At 44.8% G+C, this 11,766-nt stretch overlaps 1 protein-coding gene across 3 annotated transcripts in view; it reads left to right on the top strand.

The window, feature by feature from the left end:
* The first annotated feature begins 359 nt into the window (after positions 1-359).
* The window catches only part of unc5b (unc-5 netrin receptor B), a 53,291-nt gene continuing 41,884 nt past the window's right edge, over positions 360-11,766 (top strand). Inside the window, exon 1 of one of the 3 annotated variants that reach the window (XM_085428487.1) lies at positions 360-1,285. In XM_085428487.1, coding sequence (XP_085284613.1) covers positions 1,198-1,285 — 88 coding nt within the window. In that variant the 5' untranslated portion in view covers positions 360-1,197. The remainder of the gene's footprint in view (positions 1,286-11,766) is intronic. The other 2 variants (XM_085428486.1, XM_085428490.1) reach the window with 2 other exon arrangements.

Raw genomic sequence — 11,766 nt, 5'->3', positions numbered from 1 at the left:
GCACTTATCGACGCCACTCGGTCGTACAGAAAGCGACTTTTACACAGTCGTGTACCGCAGAAGACCCGGTCAGCTCTCGTCCTGGCCGCAGATGGTCTCATTTATGAAAGGGTGCTCTCTTGTGGACGCCGAGAGTAAAGAGTAAAATATGACCCATATGCGGAAAGAGAGGATTGACGAGAACTAATCTACACATGAGCCAAAGACTGCTGCTGCAGGAACATTTTCATGGACAGCAACAGGAAAGGAGACTGTGAGCTGTTCAATTTTCAGAGTAAACATAGATAGATAGATAGATAGATAGATAGATAGATAGATAGATAGATAGATAGATGTGAGTAAACTCACAAGCTCAACCTCATTTTGTAGCAGAAGGACTCCTGCTGAATCCAGAGCTGATCCGTGTTTTCTATCTCTCCCCTCGCATCTATTTCCTCCTTGCTTGCCACTACTTTACCTTCACTTGTTCAGCCTTCATTCTGAGAGGAGGAGGAGGATAATATGTGATTGGCCGGGCTGGGACTGGTAGTCCGGAGGCTGGCATTGTGAAGCTGGCGCTGATCCCCGTGCTCATGTTTACACCTTGCGGACGGGGACGAGACAAGACACCCAGGGGCCCAGCACAAACTCGGGAGTTCGGACTTTGGTGTTGGCGGTTACCTGACAGAATTACCTACCCCCGTGCTACTTTGTGTTTTGGGTTTTTTTTTCTCCTCCCAGACTCTGTCGTTTAATTTGACATCTTCGTTTAGCGATGCGTCAAACTTTTCGGTGACTCTCGCAGCACCTCTGCGCTCACGGCTCCCAAAATAGTGGAGCTGGCAATGAAGTCTACCAGGAATAGTCACGATGAATCGTTTCTTTATTTGAGCAGAGCTTGACATCCGCGGACCTCTTCAAACTTTAATTACGCATGGAAATTACGCCCTTTCAACCTCTCCCAGACGTTCTCGAGCTGCTCGGTGATGGATGTGATTTGAGCCCTTTGGCGTTTGCGTCAACAGTCAGGAGTCAAGTATTTACAAAAACAGCGGTTTCTAACTCAATTACTGGAGTCGCTGGTGTGTGACTCTTCCCCGCGCAACCATTCTGGGGGTAAAGACTTTTCCGGACAAAAAGCCACTCGGTGTATTAAAAGCTCCGCAGGTTACACTGCGTGGACGATCCGGGACATTCCACGACGGCTGGACGGGAAAGATGCGCTCTGTGCGGATGCAGCGTGGCCAAGGTCTCGGTCCTCTGGTTCTTCTCCTCCTGCTTGGGGGGTTTGCCGTGTCCGCTACTGGTAAGTGAAATTAAAGATCAGTTTGTACTGTAATAACTGTGACAGCGCGCTCAGCTGTGTTCACACACACGCGCACGCACGCACACAACGTGTTTTTAAATTAGTTTAAAACAACTTAAATGAAAAAACTGAAGATTGTTTAAACTTTATGCGTTTTACTAAAAGTGTCTAACTTCAAAGTTTGCTTCAGACCCCAGCTACTGGTCTATGGGATTTTTTTAAATTTTATTTTTGTTTAATGTGTGAGCTGTGCAGGGGTCTGAGATCACCTGCTGACGAGGACTTTTTTATTCACAGCATAGCGTTCAGTCTTACAGTAGACCTGAGCTCAGAGCTCTTCTTTCTTCTTGGAGCGGAAAAATCAAACTCCCCTGGTGCGCAGGGAGTAATTAAGGTTTTGCTCCATGCCTTCTTGGCCTCTCCAAAAAGAAAAAGCAAAGCCCCGTGAAAAGTAAGACAGAACACTTGTAGTGCTTCAGGGGGAAGAGATTCCTTCTTTATTTCTTTATTCTCTTTGCAAGATATAGCGGCTAAATTTAGTGGCCCTTGTTTCAAGCCTGGGTGTGCCAGTTGTTTTTGAAATGCTAAACTTGTCCTCATAAACGATTTATACCTTTTGAATTATTATTTTATTAGACAACCTTTTGCAGAGTGAAGAGCACAGGCTTTGATTGCCGCAGAGCAGACTTTTATCAGTGGATTTCTCAGTGTTAATGCCATCAAAGACTGCAGCCAGCTTTCATGGAGATGAAATTTCTTGGCAGGCAGGACAGGTCAGTGCTGGTGAGCTGATGGGACAGGACCTGAACACCGAGGGGACACTTCACATCTCTAGTGTTAGATTAATGATTCCTTTCAGTGAAGCCGAGTGGTAGGAGATTCTGAAGGATTCCTCAGCACCCACTGTCAGATCAGATTGAAATACAAGGCAGAAATCTGAGGGTTTAGTGGATTGTGGATTAAGCTCTTTTACAGTAGGCTAAAAATAAAAAAGAACAACGCGGACAACAATGCGTGCAGATTCTGTATAGTTTTTTTTTGCTAAAAAACCTCTTCAGTGAGTAAATAAGACCCTCCCGGGAAGAACTCAGATTTTTAACTTGATGGCAACAGTAATCTTTTGGAAGATACACTGACTGTCTGCCAAGAATGTGACCATTTATTTGAATGCCAATAAGACCCCCACCCACCCTCCCACTCATACCATACCTCCCAAGGTCCTCATGTGTGTGTGTTATTCCCTGAACAGGCAGAGCAGAAAAGCAGCTTACGTTTATTAAAATTGCGGACTGTTCTGAAATCCTTGCATGAGAAATGAGAAATGTCGATATAAACAGTTGAGGACTGCAATGAGGTCCTGTTAGGGGAGCAGAACCAAGAGGAGGGGGACACCAGGGGACAATAGCACAGTGTGCCCCAGTAAAGTTTCTGTCTGGGAGAAAGGAAAGCAGGGATATATTTAGGGAAAGCATGATTGAACAGACAGATTGCATTTATCTTCTCTCCTATTGTGTTTAAACCTTACCTCTGCCCCCCCCCCGATCCCTCATGTCTCTGTTTTATGCCTGTATCGTGGATGTGCTGAGCTCACATTTCTGCTGTGGTGCTCTTCTTTCTGTGTTGACATATACATTAATTACCAAGCCTGCCAGGAAAACTTGTCTGGAGTAACTAGCCTGCTGTCCAGCGCCTCTCTTGATGTGTCTTATTATTAATGATTTTAGCACAATTACAAAAAAACCCCAACTGACATACGTGAGGTGTGTTTCGAGCACAGTTTGTGACCCAGAGATGACCAGATGTCCAGTAAGTCCACATGAAGCCACTGTGCAGACTGGGAGGTCAAGAAAGGAGAAGAGTGTGTAAGGCTAGGGAAGTAGCAAAGGGGCAGTCAAGTGTTCGGAGTTAGCAAGCGTGGCATGTCAGACACTCCCATAGAGGACGCGATGAATAGTGACACTCTCACAAAAAGTGCTGTCTCATTTGTGTTAAGTGTGGGAGTCTTCCTGTCTGGAATGACAGTGCAGTCGCTCCAAGAAGAGTCACATTCTTTGAAATTATATGTGAGCTTGTAAAGTACATTTTTTTGGTGGGGAGGGTTTGCCCTGTTTTACAAAGTGGCCAGAAAAATCCTGTAATTCTCTGACATTTCCGTTGTGAGATTTAGACACATGGAAAGAAAGGAATGTGACAACAAAGCTAACGTCAAACAAACACCAAAGTAGATTTGGCTTCAAAGACGCTCAACAGATTGAGATGTCAGATTAGATTAAAGAGTCTCTGAAACATGTAGTCATAACAAGAGTGCTGCCAGGCTGTTGCATCTGCAGAGATCTGGACAGGTGGTTGGGCACCGTGATAAATAAACAGACAGACAGCTCTCTTCGAGCCAGGCCACGGGCCAGTCGAGCTCCACGGGCGTGCGCTGCTCCCAGACCAGATCAGGCCCCATTCTGGCCCCAGGCAGTGCATTAGTTTTACGGCCGTGGGGCGGCAGGGGATCGGTTCGCTGGCCAGCCACTGGCCTCCCTGCTGTATTATTCATACGTGCAAAGTGGTCTTTGTTAATATTTAAAATGTGCTTATGATGCTCAAATTTTTTGACATCAGAGACGGCAGGGGAGAGGGAGAGAGAAGTGGGAGGAGAACGGCTGCTCCTCTCCTATTGGCGTAAGTGACCCGGATGGCTCCGGGAGGTAGTGAAGGATTTTAGGGCATCGGCAGTGCATTTATAGACTGGACGAGAGCGGTGCAGTTCGAGCAAGTGTGCCAATTGCAGCTGGGAGCTGTTGACGATGATGCGTGTGAACCAAACCGGAGAGAGGTTACGCGGGGTAATGTTGTCCATTTGAAAGCGATGAGGGGAAAAACAGAAAGGAGAAATGGAAGAGAAATGGATCTGCGAGAGGCACATTGAGACAGATTGATCTCAGGGCATGCCTTTTAAATATCCTTTATGAGAAAAGAGTGAAGACGAAAAATTCCATAGCAGTGGAATTCAAGCATCATTACACCTCTGGCACAGGCCAGACAATGAGGTGGTGGAGTGGGGGCTGACATCGGTGGAGAAGGCTGGCAGGGAAAGCAAGCAAGGAAACGCTTTGAGTTAGCAAAGCAACACAAGAAACAGCGGTTAAGAAAGAAGGATATTGTCAGGGAGGGTGGTGGAGGATTGAAAGTGGAAAGAGACACACAAATCCACTAGGGGGATGTTTTTATTAAGGCTCTTATCGATGGAGAGAGCACACAGTATTAAGAGTAGACATGTTTAATGCTTTGCCAATACTGCGCATGTTAGACCAGACCATAAATCTGCAGCAAGCAGCAAGAGTTCTGTAGGAGGGCAAAACAGCAAGGTAAATGGAGAAGGGAGCTGACTATGAAGAATGTAAAGAGAAATTAGTAGCAGGAGAAAGTTTGGAGCACAGACTGGCTGTCTTGAGACGAATATGGTTTCAAGAACAGGTCATTATTTCTGCAAATACAATGTGCTCTCAGTGTATTTCGAAGTCTGTGGTAATAACGCTTTAATCAATATCGCTGAGCCTTCACCAACTTCTTCAATCTGTGCGCCATTTAGAAAAGCTCACCAATATAGTGTAATTATCACGAGCTGAAGGTATTTAAATGTATCATGTATTGTCCTTGTGGATCCTGGTTTTGAAACGTCCTGTTTATCTCACAGCAGATGGTGCCTCCTACCTGTTTGCCTCCATATAAAAGCGCGGTGAAATACGGGAATGTTTCATTTAATTCAAACATTTGAGGTTTCAAATCTGAAAAAAAATTGTTTTTGAACAACCTGCTCATTGCAAGGGCTCAGAAAATAATGAGTAAAGTTGAATTTTATTTTGTCAAAAAGTATATAAAATAGTTTGTCTCAGTATAGATGTTGGAGTGAAACAGGAGGATGGATGGATGGAGAAACTGGGGGTGGATAGTTTTGGTGGCAGATGGGAGCTGAGTTGCTGTTCTGCCTGCAGGACAGGGTACCCCCTGCTCTTCCATCCTGGCCTGTGGGGGGAGATGGGTGGAGCGGACAGGGAAACAGGAAGAAAACCTCTGTGGGGTTCCATTGTGCTTTAGATGAATAGGAGTCTCCAGAAAGCCTTTTCTGCCCCTTTGTGTGGGGTAAAAGGGGACAGCAAAAGAACACACACACACACACACACACACACACACACACACACACACACACACACACACACACACACACACACACACACACACACACACACTTTTATTCCCAACTTCAACAGAAGCTATAGATGCATGTAAGTGGCTTTAGAGGTGTGCGTTGTGCATGGAAAGTGTAACACACCTACTTGTTTTATTTAATTTTTTTATTATTATTTTCCCTTCAGTTGATGCACTGAGACGTGCTCACTGACTTCAAAAAAGAGAGCAACCCACCCACCCACGCACTCACACCCACACACACGCACCCGTTTAATGCAACACAGACGCACATCCTCTAAATGATAAAGAGGCGCCGTTTTTTGTTTTGGTATTTTTTGCGTGTCATACTGAAAGACATGCAAGGTCACTTGGGAGGAGTGAGTGAGTTAGTGGAGGAATTTTCATTTAAGATCTCAGCAGCACTCTGAGAGTCGTGACCAATAGGATCAGGATTCACGACGGGAGGTCAGTCCTGATCCAGAGAACCCCCCCCCCCCCACACACACACACACGGTAAGAGCGGTTGCTCTGAGGTCCATAGATCAGAGGCAGAGTGAGCATTTGATTGGCTGTGCTTTTTTTCCAGGACTCTGCATGTGCTCTTAAATAGAGGTTTTTTTTTTCCAGCCCATGTAGATTCCTCCTCATCTTCTTAGCAGAGGCTGTTTTGTTTTCTAAACGCAGTTGAGCCAAGTCCACTCAGGGCTTAGACCACAGCCAATCTGTTAATGCTTGTGTTTGTGTCTGTTTGTATCAGTGTGTGTCATGTGGGCTTGGCTAACTGGAGGGAGAAAAAAAATCTGCTTAAAGTGTGTTACTAATACACTTTCCATCCTTAGAGGAAATGTGCTGCATTACAGAGGCGATGGAGTTTGTGTTAGTTTCTTAAATGAATTTGGCGTACGGATCTACATTCCTTCACACCGTCATTAATAACTGCTATCACTTGTCCCCATTTCCCCTTTCTCTTCCCTCCGTTTCTTGATAGTCTCATCAGGCGTATTTATAGGTTTATAGTCTCACATACACCAACCTCTGTCATCCATATCTCTCTCACTCCATCATTTTTTTTTCTTTTTTGTAGCCAGCTTTCTGCCAGAGTTTGGGAATTGCTCTTTAGAAGGCAGTGTGAAAAATCCCATTTCTTTGAGTGTAACGCTTATTAGGGTCCCATCTGCCCTCGAGGTACTTATGAATGTGGGGGGTGTTTGAGTTGTCGAGGGTGGGTGAAAGAGGGGAGCGAGGGGAGCTTTGTCATGCCTATGTGTAAGTGGATGTGGGTGCCACTGGGGGCTTGTGCGAAGTAGGAAGGGGCTCTTAACACTGCAGAGCACACACACCGAGCAGCTGGTGTGTCTAAAGTAAGGGGATGACACATAGACCTCCCCGGGGAGATGGGCGTATTTGAGCGTACGTGTGCATATCTCCGGATGAGAAAGGGAACGGAAATGATCCTGCGTCCTTCTGCTTGCATGGCGCTCAGCTAGGCAACAGCAGGACTCAAACTTACTTTTTTTTTCTTCCTCCCTGATTTAAATCAAGGCAAATGATGCTTAATGAGTGTATTTGTGACTGTGTAGTGGGGGGGGAGGAGGGGAGGCTTGATGGATTTTGTGTGATTGGCTGCATGTCAGCAGTGTGCTGCTGTTATTTAACATAGCGGCTGTTGCGGAGTTAAAGCATCATGTTTGTCTCTTAAGCCCATTGCCTCTGTCAGTAATGAGGCTGTGATTGGCTTCCTAACCGCAGGTCAACAGGGGTGCACCCAGACATCCATTGTGCTTTCCCTTTACCTCCTTTTTGTCTTTTCTTTGCCCGTCTCTTCATTTCTCTTCTTCACTGCTCTCTTCTATCTCAGATTTTTCTTCTCCGTCCATTTCTTTGCTATCCTCTCCTTCCTTGCGTTGGATCTTTCGAGTCCATGTTAAAGGGAAAGGTCTGCCATGCAAAATCTATCTTCAGCCTTCAAAGATATGCAGGCGCACACAAACAGCCACAGTAGCTGCAGTAATCCCCGTTTCTGCTTTGACACTCTTGGATTGCAACCATAGCAAAGAGAAGAGTGAAAGAATGAGATCTGGCCTCATCCACCCTTTAATTCCTCCACATGTCTCCAGCTCCAGGACTTAATTCTTACTTCTCCTCTAGAGGCTTTGACTGAGAGCCTCCAATACACAGTAAAGATTCTGTTCTCGCCTTGGATGCAGGTCTTAATCAAGCACTGACAGGCACATCTTGGCTCGGTTTGTGTGTCTGGCGTGGGTGTGCGTATGTGCGAAAGGGTGCACAGACGATGGGAAAGCGACTGTATTACTTAGGTATTACTCCCTTTTCTGCATGGATCACAGTGGGGTCACACTCCTCGGTTTCAATCAGCGCACAGCTCGTGCACAGACTCATCTCTCTTGTTCTGGCAGCCGTTCTGATTGCACAGGAGGAAACCTGGTTTATTCTCCCGGTGCGTTCACCGCGCCAGGTGTTATGCGACGCATGCTACAAAACGCTACCAGGCATAAGCCGGCGAAGAGTTAGGAATCGTTTTAAACGGGTGCCATGTGCGAAGTGGAGGGACGAGCGCTGATCTAATGTGGCAGATGTACATGAATGTAATTAAGGTTAGATTTAAGTGTATGGGCTCACACTTGCATCAAGTGTGTCAGCGGGTGTGTGTTTCAAGCCTCTTACCTGCTGTTGACCAGATGGGCTCAACAGTCAACCTCGTGCTCACCTCTCCCCGCAACTCCACTCAGATTAGGTGGTGATCTCGGCTATGCCGCATAGGCTTTATAATCTACATACGAGCCCCTTCCCTTTCCCCGCGACACACAATCCTACACTCACACATATAGAGCACAAACCTCATAATTCACGTGGGATATTTAGGATGATGATGTGCTGTTTGCGTGTGGGTCTGTGTTGCTGGCTGGTTGAGAAGTGCCCATGGCTCTCTGTTTATGGGGATAATGAAAGCAGATGGACAGCCATGCTGACTGGTGAGGGTTCATTAACTCTGGGTGTCTCTGTTCTGACTCCGCTGCTCGGCTTCACTTGCCTCAAATCCTCTCAGCAACAAGACCTGGTGTGTGCGTGTGTGTGTGTGTTTCTGTTTCTGCGTGCCCATAAGTACAGCAGGTAGGGAAAGCTCCTCACACAAGCAAAGGAAAGCTATATAGATGTTTATCGATCGGGGATAGATGTGAGCTTGAAGTTTCTGTTTGATTGGTTCATGTGGCAGTGGTGCAGTGGCGGACACGTTTTTTTCAGTTTTTTGTTGTTGTCTGACGCTATTCTTTTAAACTGCTTCTGCTTCTATAGGTAATTTTTTATTGAATCTTACCTTGTGCTGCCTCATGTTAAAGGAACATTTTTAAGCAGCTGGAGGGACATGATTCATATCGTGCAGAGTGAGGAGTTGTGATTTAGCATGATGCAGTATTGTCAGCAGAGGACCATTTCTATGGCGTTTCTCTGCTCTGCTGGGAGAGATGAATAGGTATAGTTATAGTGGATCATTAAACACTGAGCAGTGTCTCTCTGTGTCTATAGCTTCAACCTTCACGCTGCAGCCAGCTCCTGGTCTTCACTTGTGCAGCTTAATGAAAGAAGCATGGCTCATGTAGGGAAAGACAGACATACCTGTGGCGAATCAGACAGACAGACAGACAGACGGACGGGCAGATCTATGGACAGATGGGTTGTTTGGTGCACCTCACAGTCCTCGGTGCCATTAGACAGACAGAATTATGGAGAGAAATAGAGATTGCGACCATGAAGGGAAAAAAAAATAAACATAATTTTGAAAATCGTCACTCCAAAGTTTCAGACCCAAGGGGCTGTCTTTAAATCACTTGTGTTGTCATGTTCAGGAAACAATGGCTTAAAAAAGCAGTAAATTCCCAGGAAGCTAGCTGTGTTATTCCTTGGATTTTTGTTTGATAAATGAATTACAGGAGAGAGAAAAAAAACAGTTGCTAGGATTTTAGGAAATGCACAAGCTGTGCATGCAGTGTTCCTGAAAACCAGATAGCATGATTCATGTCTGTGCAAAAGTGTAAAGATAAAGACAGCAGCTGGTTAGCATAGCTTAGCACAAGAAACGAGCACAATTTCCTGTCATAACATTACAACATGACATTATGATGTTCAGATTGTTGGATTAGACATGTTAAATATGAGCTTTTGAGTTGCAGTTTACCATTTTTACTGTTGCGATATCATTTTTACTTATTTATTTTTGAATAAAAGTAACCATATATGGAAAAAGCCACATATGGCTACTTCTGCACGGACTAGGTTGTGCTCCACAGGCAGAGATACTTGCTAGGTAGAATTTCATTGACCAAAAGCACCAACCACAACCGCAAACACGACCATGAGATCTGTTTCAGTGATGGACAGGATTAGAAATGAGTACATCAGAGGGACAGCTCATGTTGAGCGGTTTGAAGAGACACAGTTAGAGAGGCGAGGCTGAGATGGTTTGGACATGTTCAGAGGAGGAGGATAGTGGATACGCTGGACAAAGGATGTTGACTATAGAGCTGTGGGGCAAGTGGAAAAGAGGAAGAACACAGAGAAGATTCATGGATGTAGTGAAGGAAGACATGCAGAGGGTTGGTGTGACAGAGGAGGATGCTAGTGATCGTCCATCAGCAGCTGAGCAGCTAAAAGTAAAAAAAGATGATCTGGTTTAGTGACTTAAATTGGTTGAAGTGATGGCTTTCAGGCAGCTACACTCTACCGCTTGTCTCTCAAAATAACCATTGCCCTGAATCATAAGAAACTTTAAGCCTTAATAGAATTTAAAAGGGGAACATTAGCTTTAGAAAGCAAAATCCATTTTTTGTACCAATCTCTAAGCTTGCTATGCCCAGAAATGTAAGTCTGATCTGCAAACCAGCTAAGAAGGTAGTTCATGGGGAAAGTGCTTTTAGATGAATAGTGCAAGGTGGAAAAATAATCCCTTTATGTTAAGAAAGTAACTATATTCCAATTTCAGCCAAAGTTAAGCTAGTCACATTTTGTATAGAGATGGTAATTGTGACATTTATTCCCTCTCTAAGGCAGACAAAGAAGTTGAAGATGACGTTTAATTACATGGCCATTTTGAAGGCTTTCAGCTCATCAGTCACATTTTGAATAAACACAAATTCCTGAAGCAGGATCGATAGGAGGACGGCAAAACTGATAACAGACAACACTGCTTTGAACGATGATGAATGTCTTCTTGTTTGCTGATCGACTGATGGCGGCAAACAGCACAAATATCGACTCATTCCGATGGCCGGTTGATAAATCAATAAATTCCCACTTTCGGTTTCCGTTTAAATGTTTATAACTTTAATATATTGCGTGTATTCTGTTACTCTCCAACTCTGCCAGTGTGTTCCTTTTTGTAGAGAAAATAGTGACTCCAGTGGAAGAATATCAGAGTTTTACAGTGAAACAGTGACAGATTGAAACTTAAGTGCTGCTCTTAAGTCCTTTTGTGATGAGATGAGGGAGTCTTTTTCTTAGATTTGGGTTAGGAGACTTTGAACGGCAAAAGGAAGTAGAACATTTATGTGTGCATGTCAATGTCCACCCACGTCTGTGTGTGTGTGCACTAGGTCTTGTCAAATCAAATCAAATCAAATCACTTTTTATTGTCACATCACATGTGCAGGCACACTGGCACAGCACATGCGAGTGAAATTCTTGTGTGCGAGCCCCACAAGCAACAGAGATGTGCAAACACAACAACACAAACGAGCAAAATACAAGAATGGCCAACCTGAAACTAATAAATATATGTACAATATATAATAGTGTATGCATTTCTGGATGTGTATACTAAATATTTTCAGTGTATATTTGTGAGTGTATGTGTGTGTGCACGCTGACATGCTGTCGCTCATGGCGTCTATCTTTATGCTCTTGTGAGTGTGAGTTTGTGAATGACAGTTATACAGTGGTGTGGAGTGTGTAAATCTCCTTCCCTCCAAAGCTCTCAGCAGTGGGCCTTACATTAGCACAACAATTTACACATCTGTCCCGAGGCAAAGAACAGGCAACTCTAAAAATAATGAAAGCCTCACTCAAAGGGAGACTGTATGGGTGTGTGTGCGTGAGAGAGCGAGAGAGAGGGGGGAACTCAGGAGAGGTAGGAGAGACTCTGTAAACAAGAGACAGAGGAGGTTTATTAAAACCCCACCACCACTCACCATCCTTTTGTCCTTCTATTCTCTGTATCCCTCACCTCCTCTCCCCCTCTTTCAGTTAGAGGAGCGATTACATGCCTCTGTCTCTCTTGCCTTTCATCT

This window comes from Rhamphochromis longiceps, linkage group LG13, assembly GCF_057381845.1.
Source record: "Rhamphochromis longiceps isolate RC_006_pf linkage group LG13, R_longiceps_female_GT1.1, whole genome shotgun sequence".
NCBI classification, from domain to species: Eukaryota; Metazoa; Chordata; class Actinopteri; order Cichliformes; family Cichlidae; genus Rhamphochromis; species Rhamphochromis longiceps.
Note: the sequence above shows the minus strand (reverse complement) of the source record. Positions and strands in the feature narration are given on the sequence as shown.